Below are 14,976 nucleotides of genomic sequence, written 5' to 3' on the forward strand. Positions count from 1 at the left end.
GCAGACAGAATGGCAGGCAGAGGCAGAGGGAGAAGCAGGCTCCCCGCCGAGCAAGGAGCCCGATGTGGGACTCAATCCCAGGATGCTGGGATCATGACCTGAGCCGAAGGCAGCTGCTTAACCAACTGAGCCACCCAGGTGTCCCAATTAAATTAAACTTTTTAAGTTAAATTTTTTCCTCGCACAAGACTACCTATGGAAAAACCAATATCCACTAAACACGCTTAGAGTTATTGTGTGCTTATAAAAATATATTCATATTTATCTAAAGAATAAATTTTTTTAACACAGCTGCAGAATTGTTATTGAACATTTAAAAATTCTGTTTTACTCCCCACAAAGCTTTAACTGCAAAAACTTAAAACCTTTGAAAAATCCTCCTCCTCCTCTCCTGCAGCCCAGCAATGGACTCAGGTAACTCATCATTCCTTACGTTTGCCTTAATTTCATCCTCTTGGAATCTGAATAAACAATCCCAGGTACAATTTTGTTAAGTGTTACCTATTTAATTATTAATTCATGATTACCGTTGTACAGAGAAGTTAAATGACAATGATACTACCACATCCAAGATCAAAACTCAGGTATCTGAATTTTCAGAACTGCAGTTACACAATCACGATGCCTCATCAGTCATTTTTTAGAAGACTGATAATTGGAAATAACTCAAAATACCCAGTAATATTTTAAGATATTCTACATTGGGACCAGAGAAGCTTCATAATTTCACTAAAAGTTAAATGCAACATTTGGGTAAGAAATTCAGAAAAGAGACAAACCTTAGAAGACTTCCTTCGACTTCTTCTTGTCCAAACTACCACCAGTTTATCTGGTTGCCTGTCAAGTGGGAAAAAGAAAAAGCGTAATTAAAGTAATCTTATTCCAAATTAATAAAGTTTGGTTCTAGTGTCTTTAAAAGAACAAAAATGTGATCTACTTTAGATAACGTAGAGCAGTTATTCTTATAATAAATCTCTGTAAATTATTCAAATATAGTAAATGCTGAATACAAATATAAGGTAATTTAAATTACTAATATTTTATCCACATGTTTTTCTAAAAATCCTTTGGCAAGTTAATTCATTGGCACAAACCAAGCAAAATAAAATACTTAGAATTGGTAACTATTTTAAAAAGAAAAGCACACATACATCTTCACTAAAAATTAATGCCATACCAATAACACATTCATAAAAATGGCACTTCCAAAGTAATTTAATCTATGGATTACACTACTTTTGCATCTCATATCTTATGAACAATGTTTGTAGTTTTAAAAACATTTTTATAATCAATCATCTCAACAATCCATAAAAACAATACAGTACTAAAAAATCTGTAAGGTATATACTCTTATTTCTATTTTATAAATTTAAAGAACTGATAACTAATAAGATAACTAATCAAAATAATTAATCAAAAGCTCTGGCAGAACCAAGTCTGAAATACAGGGCTTTTAACTCTTAGACCTCTCATCTTTACCTTCTGCTAATATAAAGTAAAAAACAAACAAACAAAAAACCTGTTTTCAGCTAATACAACTAAGTTCTCTTTAGTGTTGAGGGAAAACATCAAGATTATGATTATCAGTTATTTTCCTTAAATTTTTACTTTTAAAAATCTTAGATAAGGGTGCCTGGGTGACTCAGTCTTTTGAACGTCTGCCTTCAGCTCGGGTCATGATCAGAGGGACCAAGCCCCACATCAGGCCCCCTGCTTGGCAAGGAGCCTGCTTCTCCCTCTCCCTCTGCCTGATGCTCCCCCTGCTTGTGCATGCTCTCTCTCTCTCTCTCTCTCTGTCAAATAAATAAATAAAATCTTTTATTATTATTATTATTATTATTAACATATAATGTATTACTTGCCCCAGGGGTACAGGTTTGTGATAGTCAGGCTTACACACTTCATAGCACTCACCATATCACATACCTTCCCAAAGTCCATAAAATCTTTAAAAAAATAAAAATAAATAAAATATAAAAAAATTGTAAAAATCTTAAATAAAAGCTTTTTAACTAAGAAATTAATGACACAGTCTTCTTGATGACCTTCACCACTTTCTATGTCTCACTTATTTTACCCAAAAATCCCTGTCACCAGATGACCTGATCATTTAAATACACACACAAACCCCTATATAAAAGAGTACCAGCCATAAACTCCTTACCCAGTGATTCATCCACTAACCTGTCCAAAGAGAGCTGTCCGATGAAAAAGTACTGAGGAACTGACCCAGAACGTAGCACAGAAAAATAAAGTGATAAAAATGCTTTAAAACAAACATAAAAGACAAACTGAGAAGTACACACACCTAACAGAAATGCTAGAAGTTCAGAACAATGGGAATGGCAAAGAAAATACTGAAGAGAGAAGGCTAAGAATGCTCCGGATTGCAAGAGTCCTTAGACAGAAAGTACATATTAAAAACTAATGATGTACTATATGTTGGCTAATTGAATTTAAATTTAAAAAAGAAAGTATATGTTAATGAATAGGATAATTAGAAAATAAACTTAATATCTAGATACTGTACAAACTACAAAGCAGGAAGAATAAAGAGAAAAACTGTAAAAGACAAGACAGGTTACCAACAAAAGAATCACTAGACTGAAAGCAACTTCTCATTAGCAGCGACAGAGCCCAAAAGACAATAAAGCTAATGATCTTCAAGTTGCAAAGGGAAAATAGCTATCACCCTTAGAATTTTACACTGGCTAAACCATCATTTAAGAAATGGTTTTTAGACACTTCCTGGCAAAAAGCAGATAGTCAATAAATATTTGCAGAATGAATGGGGGAAAAAGGAAAAAGAAACGCTTTTACACATGTGAAGACCATACATACACATACAAAGACCATGCATAGATTCCAGTTAAATAACAGAAGCAGTAGGATGCAAAAAGCAACATGAAAACTGTAAAATGTTAATGCTTGTTCATTTTAGGTGGTAGAATGCAATGAAAAGCTAGACCAAAAACAGGAGGAAGGTTCTAATAATAAAACTGTTTTGACTAAAGAGCCATCTAAACAAATGCACAATGTTCCTCACGGTGGTAATAACCAGGATCATATAAATAGAAAAAAGGTGGTTCTCCATCTAAGACTAAGCTTAGTTCCGAGTGTCAGGCATTAAATTAGAAAACAAATGTAAACTAAAACCAGTAGCTTGCTTTGGTTGAGTCTTCCCACAGTGAGATGATAGGAGCAATGACCAGATGCAGAAGAGCTAAATTGCAGATGAAATAGAAGAAAGTTTCTATGAAATATCAGAATGTTAACCTAAGAATGTGAACCAGTACAGAAACAAACAAAACGTTGTTCAACACAGAAGCAGAACAGAACAAATGACAAGGTGGGGAGCAGTAAAGTAATATGAAAGAGGGAATTGGGAAGAAGGTATGATCAACGCTGGTACCTTAACAGTAAAGGAAATGAGTCAAATGTAAACTACCCTGTTTGAAAGTATTTATGGCTTGCTGGAAATTTTACCTAGATTACTACACTAACCTTTTCGTCATGTTCTCATCCCCACATCTCCAGGTAACCCCAATTCTTAATTATATTTCTACAGTAGTTCTTTAGAAATGCTATAAAATCTTACAGCTTTTCCTTGTTTTTTATCCTATAGTCATCTCTTATACTGAAGATACTACAAACTGATCCTTGCAGTTTGAATGTGACAGATTCATTTCACCATAATAGTATTCCATTTTATTTTACTTTGAATTTAAATTTTTAAAAAGTTTTTACTTAAATGCTTTTAAACAAGGTCTACACTGACTGGATTACTAGAGCCTCCACTATCAACTGCTTCACACCTGACCAGCTTCTATTTAGACCCTGTACACATTTGACCCTGTGACAACCTGGCATGCAAGATAACATCCATATTCCTGAATGTTGTTTATAAGGCACTTCACCACCTGACCCTAATCTACTTCTCTAGCTACAAATATCTGAACATAAACTCCTTCAACCTCTTCACATCTTTGCATGGTACTACCTTTCTTTTTTTTTTTTTCCTAAAGATTTATTTATTTATTTGACAGACAGAAATCACAAGGAGGCAGAGAGGCAGGCAGAGAGAGAGGAGGAAGCAGGCTCCCCGCTGAGCAGAGAGCCCCATGCGGGATCATGACCCAAGCCAAAGGCAGAGGCTTTAACCCACTGAGCCACCCAGGCGCCCCTACCTTTCTTTTTTTAAATTTTTTAATTAACATATAACGTATTACTAGCCCCAGGGGAACAGGTCTGTGAATCGCCAGGTTTACACTTCACAGCACTCATCATAGCACATACCTTCCCCAATAACCATAACCTAACCTCCCACTCCCTACCCACCTACACAACCCCCGGCCCAACCCTCAGTTTGTTTTGTGAGATTAAGAGTTTCTTATGGTTTGTCTCCCTCCCGATCCCATCTTGTTTCATTTATTCCTTTCCTACCCCGCAAACCCCCCACATTGCCTCTCAACTTCCTTATAACAGGGTGGTACTACCTTTCTTACAAAAACTTCCTCTTTCCTCCTTTTTCCACCTGATAAACTCTTAATCCATCACTTCCTCTGTGAAACCTTGACTACTTCTCATTTCACTTTTACCCCATTCCATGTTCCATTAACTTGGGCAGAGTTAACTACTCCTACTACTGCATTTCCAGTAATACCTTAAAAACACCTCTACCAAAATATTCAATATGCCCTATATTACATTTTTATTATTTCTATCTCCTCCGCTAGATTGCAATCCTTTATCAGTCATATCTCATCTTTATATTCCTAGCAATTAATAAGAATTTGGTACAAGGTTGAGGCTCAATGAACATTTGCTACCGAATGAATCTTGAGTTTCCAACAGGAATTCCCAACTGGTTAATTATAATTGATGAGGTCCAACTACAGCCAGTAGCTATACAATACATCCTCTCTACAGCTTACTTGAATTTTACAGGGATTTGCACTTTGGCTGCACATGGGAAACTCCTGGGAAGCTTTTAAAAAATACTGATGCTTAGGTTCCACTCCTGGAGAATCTTGATTTAATTGGCATCATGTGCAGATTTTTTTTTAATTCCTACAGGTGATTCTAATATGCAAAGTTGAGAACTGCTATTTTACAGGGAGATTGATAAGCAATCACTGTACCTCCTGACTTCAAACACTAGTGAGGCATATGTTATGCCAGCAGTGGGGGTATCTCCCCCTTCGCCCCCGACGCCAACCACACATCGTCCTAAGCCATCATTCCAGGCTACCTGACTCCTGCCTCCCTCTAACTCAGCTTCTTGGCACCTCCCTCCTCTCAACCATTCTGATCTCAGTGTTCCAGAACAGGAAAACCTTTTACCATAAAAAATTAGGAAGGGTGGTCTCCTAACCTAAATGCCTGAAGTTCCAAGAATGTAAATAAAACATAGATGACTTATCTGAGAATACTCCGAGACAGCTAAACATTTTTGTGCTTCTAAGTCATGTCCCATTTTTCATTTTTATTTTTTTTTAAGATTTTATTTATTTATTTGACAGAGAGAAATCACAAGTAAGCAGAGAGGCAGGCAGAGAGAGAGGAGGAAGCAGGCTCCCTGCTGAGCAGAAAGCCCGATGTGGTGCTCGAACCCAGGACCTGGGATCATGACCTGAGCCGAAGGCAGCGGCTTAACCCACTGAGCCACCCAGGCGCCCCGCATTTTTCATTTTTAAAAGATCTTTACTAGAAATTAGTCCACCTTTGCATTATCATGGGCAACATGTGGCAGTGTTCTAAAATAAAGAAACGTGCTGTGACTTACTGTTCTCAATAGAACAGTACCAATTACCACACAATTAGCTGACCACAATTAATATTTTAAGCATCTGTGCTGTACTAGAAAAGAACCATTAAATATTTACATATGTGCACACAAGAAGCCAGGGACAGAGTACTGTGAGAGTGTTATCTAACTACCGAAGAAGCTATAATTATACAACTTTCTACCAAAAAAGTCAACACAATTTGATAGAGCTCAGGTTTCATGGAGAATTCAACAATCACATATTTAACATTTCTACCTCATCCCCTAAGTTAAGTAACCAGGAGGCTTACACATAATACAAACACAGACATATAAATATACTAACATATATAATTACATATGCAAACATTCTATATACAAGCACACAAAATGTACACACAGATGCACTTTCTTTGAAATCTATTTAAAGGGTTCCATTAAAAAAGCTGAAGTCTTTTGGTGGGTTTATTCGGGGAAGAAAACTTTACAACACAAATTAAAATTTTTTTAAAAATTAAATTTAACACCTCTAACTTACCCTCAGAGTCCTTAAAAAGGAACAAGAATAAGTTGAATGTGAAGGTGGCAAACTATGGTCCTATACTAAAACTAGAGAGTAGGAATGAGGGGAATAAGGAGTGGAAAAGAAGACTATAAGAGAGCTACAATGAACCAGAGTATGAAAGAGTAAGCTGTATCTTTCTTTGGGCTGAAGCTAAATTTTGTGCCCTCCTCTTTGCCACTAGTAATGTAAAGATGCATTTTTTAAAAATTTTTTAATTACAAAAATATATATATCATATATATTACTGAATGCCTATTATGTCCCTGGCACTGTGCTGAACAATGGAGATACAAAGATAAAAAAGATAAACCTTGATCCTCTAAAAGTTTACAAACCAGTGGAGAGACAGGCAAGTAAATAAAAGTACCCCATTTCTAGCACAACCTTGGGGAACACAGAGAACACAAAAAAACATTTAGAGAAGGACCTACTTATATAGATCTCAGGAAATAGACACACTGACAAAAAGAGGTTGCCCAACCAAGACTGCTTATTTAAAAACCTGTAATTTATGACACCTTAAATATAAAATCCAACAAAAGATGAGTGACTAATACACTACATCTGTCTACTACAAATTATAAAGCCACTAAATATATTTTTTAACAACACTGACAAGCATAGGATATCATGTTCAGTTTATTTAATACAGATTATTTTTTTTTTTTTTGTATACTCTACAATGGAAGAAGATACCAGGAAGAAATATCTCAAAATGCTAACTGTGGCTACTATTAGAAAGTAAAATTATGTATCATTTAAAAAATATACTTTTCTTAATTTTCTGCAAAGTATAAAGATATATGTTATTTTATGCTAGAGAGCTATTTAAATGTGGGGGAGGTGTCTAAAATAAAACAACCCTTTTAAGTTTAGAATTAAGTATGAACAGGGTTAAACAATTTCTTAAACTTCACCTTGCCACTCCACTATGGTCCAAACAGTAACAATACGACAAATACTTTTCAGATCACTCTTTCTCCTCTACATCATTTAAAATTCCCCTTTCTCCAGGGTAAGTACCTTAGGACAGTACTGAAAGGAAAGAAATCAGAGGAAGCAATCTGCATTAATCTAGGAGATATGAATTTGTAAAAGAAGACCTTTCCAAGGTGACACAGTATGGTGGAGAGAATACCAGCAGAGAGGAAAACATTTCTCCTAGTTCTGACCCTGAGTGATCTTCAGAATGTGTCTCCATTGCTCTGAGCCTATATCCTAATTTATGAAATGAAATAACTAAGATCTCAGCTAGTTCTAAAACACAATGGTTCAATAACTGTAAGATTAAATGACTACAACTTAGTAAATATTTGGTGGTTTAAAACAAAATGAGAAAATTCAGGAATAGGGTAAAGAATTTCTGGCATGAAATCACTTGCCTCCTGTTTTCCCATAATCTAGAGCTAGCTAATATTATTAACTTTAAGTAACAGAATGAATATTTTCATATTCATATTTCTTAGCAGCAGGGTAATATTTTTTAGCAGAATAGTAAACTGACCACCAAAGATTCATGCTCCCTGTCCAAAGCATAGTGTTAGTTTTGGGAGGCGTTCCAAGAAGCCCCTCTCCTTTGCACTCCCACCACGACCACCACCTCCACCACCATGATGACACTGAAATGGAGTCACATGATACTTCTTACCAGTGGAATGTGATAAGTTGTTGGTGTCACTGCTAGAGTAAAATGGATAATAAACAAGTATGCCTTCTCCACGCCAGGTGAATGGAGAGGATTCCAGAATGCAGGGGAAGGCAGAGTCTTAATATAAAAGGTGTCTGGGCTCCTGGTTGACCACAAGGAAGCCAGCCAACCTGGAATAACCTCCCTAGACTGAGAAGCAAGCAAGAAATAAACTTTTATTAGGTTAAACCACTTGGATTTCTGGGTGTGTCTGCTATAGTACCTCCTCAACCTTCTAGAAAATTCAGTAATTTAAAAACACACACATACAACAATAAAACAGTTGCTATCTTTTTTTTTTTTAACAAAGATTTTTTATTTATTTATTTGTCAGAGAGAGAGAGAGCGAGCAAGCGCACAAGCAAGCAGAGTGGCAGGCAAAGGTGGAGAGAGAAGCAGGCTCCCTACTGAGGAAGGAGCCCAACGAGGGACTCGATCCCAGGACCCTGGGATCATGACCTGAGCCAAAGTCTGCAGCTTAACCAACTGAGCCACCCAGGCATCCCAAAAACAGTTGCAATCTTGTAGTAAGTTTACATTGTAAAGTACAGAGACCCAATTTAACCTTTTTATGTCCTACTGGTTTTCATTTATATGAAACTGATGCTTCCAAAGATAAAAGACAGCTAAAAGTCAAAACTTAGTAATTAATACTTAAGTCCCTGAGCTTTTCCTAGATTAAAAATAAGGAACCAAAAGTCTTTAGAACACAAAACTACAACATATTTCTGCCACTACAGAATCCAAGATGTGTTTACAATGAGAAAAAGAGAGTTCAAAATATTAATCCTGTAGTTAATATGAATAGCCACTTCACTAAATAACAAGGTTATTCTTTTAGGGGAAAGGGCTCTTAGACATAGCTGAACATTTCATGGTGGGATGCTGTGAATATTGAAACAAAAAGAGAGAAATTGTCTTATCACAGAAGTACTCTAACTTTACTATTTCTCAAGTAATTATTTTTATCCTTCAGTAGGTACATCTGCCTCCTATTGTACTATAACTGCTGTAGCTCCAGTTAATTATATTCTTTTATGCTTACTTCACAAGAGTTATTTAGGAAGCTGTAATAATTAACTCAATAGGAAGAAAATTATACAAGACAAAGTACTCATAAATAGGATATATTTCTTTTCTGTAAAAATGAAAGGATAATTCTAATAATATGAGATCTAAATCTTTGTCACTTAAATAAAGACTTTTTTAAAATTATATTTTTGCATCTTCCTACTATCTTTAAAACATTTTCACAGAGTGATTTCTTTTGGTGAAAAACATTTAACTTGTGATACCCATGGACTTCTGCTGACAGGAATTTCTAATACCTATATATCAGTATTTAGAGACAGCACCAGTCGAACTGAGGTGGTGTGGTTTGGCACACTTGAATTGAGTACAGTTTTTAACAGGCCATCAAATAAAATACATATATATATATATATATATTTCTCTTTTTTGCTGTACTATTCAAAAACACGAAGTGTTTATCATTTTTAATACAAAATTATTTCTGAGACAAATAGAATTTTAAGTAACCAGTACTGTATCACGTGTGTAATATTGATCTTCCCTCCTATTTTATTGTTTTACAGAAATCACCCACACCACTTCTTTTAATTTAGCATATAATTTACTGCTTCTTTTCTTATAGGCCCTTTGGAACAAACCTCATGTCAAGAAATTCAGATCAGTCCAGAGGTTAAGTATCTGACTAATCTCCCAGGATGACAGCTTTATTTTTTTTTAATATTTTTTTTAAAGATTTTATTTATTTATTTGACAGAAAGAGAGAGAGATCACTAGTAGGCAGAGAGGCAGACAGAGAGAGAGGGGGAAGCAAGCTCCCTGCTGAGCAGGGGCTCGATCCCAGGACCCCAAGATCATGACCTGAGCCTAAGGCAGAGGCTTAACCCACTGAGCCACCCAGGCACCCCAGGATGACAGTTTTAAAAGAAATTGCAGTTTGTAACCAATGTCACAGGCCTACCAAAAAAAAAAAAAAAAAGTAAGTGGAGCAGAACTCCAGGGGACTCTGGGGGAAAGAGGAACTAATGAATCACCAATGTTAAACTGTTCTGAGGAGTTTTTTCTTTTTATTATGTTATGTTAGTCACCATAAAGTACATCATTGGTTTCTGATGTAGTGTTCCATGATGCATTGTTTATGTATAACACCCAGTGCTCCATGTAATACGTGCCCTTCTTAATACACCCATCAGGCTCATCCATCCCCCTACTCCCCTCCCTTCTAAAACCCTCAGTTTGTTTCTCAGAGTCCACAGTCTCTCATTGTTCATCTCCCCCTCCGGTTCTTCCCCTTCACTCTTCCCTTCCTTCTCCTAATATCCTCCATGCTATTCTTTATGGTCTACAAGTAGGTGAAACTTTATGATAATTGACTTTCCCTGCTTGACTTATTTCACTCAGCATAATCTCCTCCAGTCCCATCCATGCTGATGCAAAAGTTGGGTATTCATACTTTCTGATGGCTGAGTAAATATTCCATTGTATATATGGATCACATCTTCTTTATCCATTCGTCTGTTGAAGGCATCTTGGCCCTTTCCACAGTTTGGCTATTGTGAACATTGCTGCTATGAACACTGGGGTACATATGGCCCTTCTTTTCACTACATCTGCATCTTTAGGGTAAATACCCAGTAGTGCAATTGCCAGGTCATAGGGTAGCTTTTTTTTTAACTTTTTGAGGAATCTCTACACTGTTTTCCAAAGTGGCTGCACCAACTAGCATTCCTGCCAATAGTGTAAGACGGTTCCCCTTTCTATACATCCTCTCCAACATTTGTTGTTTCTTGCTCATTAATGTTTGCCATTCTAACTGGCATAGGTGGTATCTCAATGTGGTTTTGATTTGAATTTCCCTGATGGCTAAAAATGTTCTGAGGAATTTTGAGAGGCTGACAGAAAAATTTAGGAATAATCATCACAGACACAGGAGGGAAAAGGGCAAAAAGAAAAACCCACCCCGGTGTATTTTAACACAAGAAAAATCAAAAGAAAGGAAATGTGATAATACCACAGTGCTCTGCTGCAAACAATACTAGGTCATAACAATAAATTCTGATCTAACTCTTGTAAAGCTGACTGGAAAACAGTAAGGATGGTGAAAAGGAAGGGTTAAGTTGCTTCAGGGAGGAGGTGGTACAATAGCTAAATCCTCAATTACCACATTAAGAAGCTAGTAAAGTCCAAAGTAAAAAAAAAAAAAAAAAAAAAAAAAAAAAGTTTTTTTAAAAAGTGAAAGTACGTTATTGAGCAAGGAAATAGCATTCATATCCACACTGGGAAGTTCATATTCAAAAAAAAGATAGTAAGTACTGGCAAAGATATGATGAAAATGGAACCCTCACACAATGCTAGTGGAATTGTAAAAGGGTACACATCTGCTGTGGGAAAGCTTGGTAATTCTTCAAAAAGTTAAACATAGACTTACCATAAGATCGAGTAATTTTACTCCTAGCTATATATATACCCAAAAAGTTGTACATGAATGTTGATGGCAACATTATCCAAAACAGCCAAAAAATGAAAACAGCTGAAATGCCCACCAATTGATGAATGGATAAACAAAATGTGGTATTATTATCCATTCAATGGAATATTATTCAGCCATACAAAGGAATGACATACGGATACATGTTACAAGATGGATGAACCTAGAAAGCATTACACTAAGTGAAATAAGCCAGACACCAAAGGTCACTTATAGTGTAACTTCATTTATATGAAATGACCATAATAGCCAAATGCATAGAAACAAAAGTAGATGCATGATTGCCAGAGGCTTGGAAAGGGACTCGAGTAAAGACAGTGGTGACTATTAAGAGGAACAGATTTCTTTTTTGGGTGATGAAAATATTTTGAACTAGATAGTAATGACATATACTTAACTCTCTGAATATACTAAAAACCATTGAACTGTACACTTTTAAAGGGGTAAATTTTTAAGAGTTTAAATAGGATTAGTAAGAATAAAGGCAAGAAAGGGTTCAACAAATGCTAAATGGTTATATGCTACAAAAATATAATCACTACTTTGAAGATCCTCCTTATTCACAAAAGGGACTCCAAATTAACCACTGCCAAGAATAGTAACCTATCCTCAAAAGATTCACCACCATGAGGACATTTTTAAAAAGAAGAGCAGCATATACTTGCATAGCATATAATGTGTTTGAGACAGTGTTTTAAGTATCCCACATATACCAACTCATTTAAAGCTGACAAAAACCCCACAAATAGGTAATAAGGTGCTGCACTGCCCAACACCAGAAGGTGTCATTTACATCCTGTACAACCTGCCTCACAATCTGAACAGATATTAATATCCTTATTTTACAAATAAGGAAACTAAGGCATAAATAAGTTTAAAAAGCTTTGCCAAGGTGACTCTAAACAGTAAGTAGAAACTAAGTTAGTTTGGCAGTTTGGCATCAGAGTCCATGCTCCTAATCCACTATCTTTACTGACAAATACACTGCAGTCTCTATAGCGAATCTCAAAGATTTTCCAAACAGAATTAACATCTTTGAGAGGTTGCACTTGAAAGTACAACACTTATTTAGAAGAATAGATTTTCACTTGTTTGGAGAAATTAGCTACATTAGTCACAAACTTCACATTATGTTTATAACATCCAACCTATGAAAACATTATCCAGGCATGAAAGTTAGATTTGTTTTTAACACCGCTATTTGACCTTTCATAAGGAATACAAGTGCATATAATTTGGTCTATGATTTTATCTTTGCCTCTCAGGATTGTCCAAACTTTTTGTTCAAATTAGAAATTTCATTTCTGGTTGTTGTAAATTAATCTGCTTCACTATAAAGTTAATTTTTGGCTATCTTGATGCCCTCTCTCTATAAAGTTTAATCTAATAAAATTATAATAGTAATCACAAAAGAACTTTAAAAAAATCATATAGGACATTTAACAATTAGTGAATATTTAAAATTATTTATTATCCCACATGCCAAAAGTACTGTGACCCAAGTCCTTTGTGGAGATTTCTCTCCAAGACTCTGCCACACAGTAATGAGTAAATTTAAGCACCCTCTAGAGTCTGGCATGTGACTGACAGGATAGAGAACTACTGTATGTGCCTTAATGTAAAGTGAAAAGCCTTTTATTTTTTAAAGGAAAAAATTGCCTATTTACACCTTACAACTCTTTTAATTATTTTTTTAATGAAATACTGTTTAGAGAAGACACATCAGCTCAAAATAAACCCAATCAATATTAATTTTAAATACTTAGGTGGCTCTACAAACAATACGTTTAAATAGGTTTAAAAGATTAAAGAATATTTAATCAATCTAGTAATTCTTCTTAGAAGAATGATTTCCAAGATGCAGAGAGAATGTCACTATTAACAAGCTTTTTATTAAAAAAATTATAATGAAAGTAGTAAAATACTACCATGTAGAAATCCAAATACAAACATACGTAGTCAATGAGGACAATAAGTGTTTTAATGTTCCATCATTTAATGTCATTTAGTTGTAGCCTGGGATAATGTTTCCAATGACATTACTATAATTGGAATCATAGAGTCTGCATTCAAAGAGAGAGGCAGAAGTGAAATAATAAGCTCTCGAAAATTAGTCTAGATGACTCAAAAAGTAGCTCCAATAAGGATGAAGATACTGATGTCAAAGACAAACACAGAGTTTGAAAAAAGAAATACTTTATGAAAAGCATCACAACTAAATGCAACATGTGCTCTTAAATTGAATCAGAAATTTTTTTCTTTTGTTAAAAGAACATAATTGGGAAAATTGGTGAAGTATGAATAATGTCTATAGATCATAGTATTTAACCGGCACTAATTTCCAGATTTTGATGATTGTGTTATATTTATATAAGAAACTGTGTCTTTAAGAAATATACATTGAAGGATTTAGAAATATAGAGTCATCACATCTATAATTTGTTCTCAAATGAGTCAGAAAAAATGTATATATATGCATAAGTAGATATATTTACACACACAGGGAATGATAAAGCAAATAAAGAAACTGGAAGAGTATGAGAATACTTTGTACCACTTTTGCAACTTTATATACCTGAAATTATAAAAACCAAATAAAATTTAAAAATCAACAAATAAATTAGTATCTTTTTAAAATTCGTATCTTGGGACGCCTGGGTGGCTCAGTTGGTTGGGCAGCTGCCTTCGGCTCGGGTCATGATCCCGGCGTCCTGGGATCGAGTCCCATATCGGGCTCCTTGCTCATCAAGGAGCCTGCTTCTCCCTCTGCCTCTGCCTGCCATTCTGTCTGCCTGTGCTCGCTCTCTCTCCCTCTCTCTCTCTGACAAATAAATAAATAAAATCTTTAAAAAAATAAATAAATAAATAAATAAATAAATAAATAAAATTCGTATCTCAAGAAAACTTTAAGAAATCTGGTGGAATGTATATTTTTATATACATTTAAGTTTATTTTATATACTGTGACATTATATATGGTTAAATTATTATATCAAATACAAGTTGATATCTATTTCCCCCTCTATCCCTATTAGCTAGCAAAAAAAGAAAATGTTTGTTTGTTGTTTATTTTTTAAGAAAAAGTTTTAATGGACCTTCTAATTAGGAAAATGCTGATGATAAAAAACCAGGGACTGGAGGTAGATAAAATGTTTTATGTTCAGGATCACCTTATATTGAGGCATACACAGTAGCCTGCTTCCAGATAAACAGCCCCAAGGTTGAAGAAAACACTCAGAACTAGTTTCTGCACAGGAAAACTGAAATAACAGCACTTCTTGACCACTTTTAGATACATAAATAACATCTATCAATCGGCAGTCTGGCCCACAGCTTAAAATAACCCAGTTCAATACAGTCTAGTCATGGCTAAAGAGAAACAGCTGAGCTATTTCCAGCTGTACCATCAGCAAGAAGCTGAATATGTTACATATATC

The 14,976-nt window shown here is 35.2% G+C and overlaps 1 protein-coding gene across 10 annotated transcripts in view; it reads right to left on the reverse strand.

Moving 5' to 3' along the window:
• EHBP1 (EH domain binding protein 1) overlaps positions 1-14,976 on the reverse strand; it is a 356,920-nt gene that overhangs the window by 264,842 nt on the left and 77,102 nt on the right. For all 10 annotated transcript variants that reach the window (XM_047743935.1, XM_047743932.1, XM_047743933.1 and 7 more), the window contains exon 3: positions 780-837. In XM_047743935.1, the coding sequence (XP_047599891.1) occupies positions 780-837 (58 nt within the window). The remainder of the gene's footprint in view (positions 1-779; positions 838-14,976) is intronic.

The sequence above is a fragment of the Lutra lutra genome, chromosome 9 (genome assembly GCF_902655055.1).
Source record: "Lutra lutra chromosome 9, mLutLut1.2, whole genome shotgun sequence".
Lineage (NCBI taxonomy): Eukaryota > Metazoa > Chordata > Mammalia > Carnivora > Mustelidae > Lutra > Lutra lutra.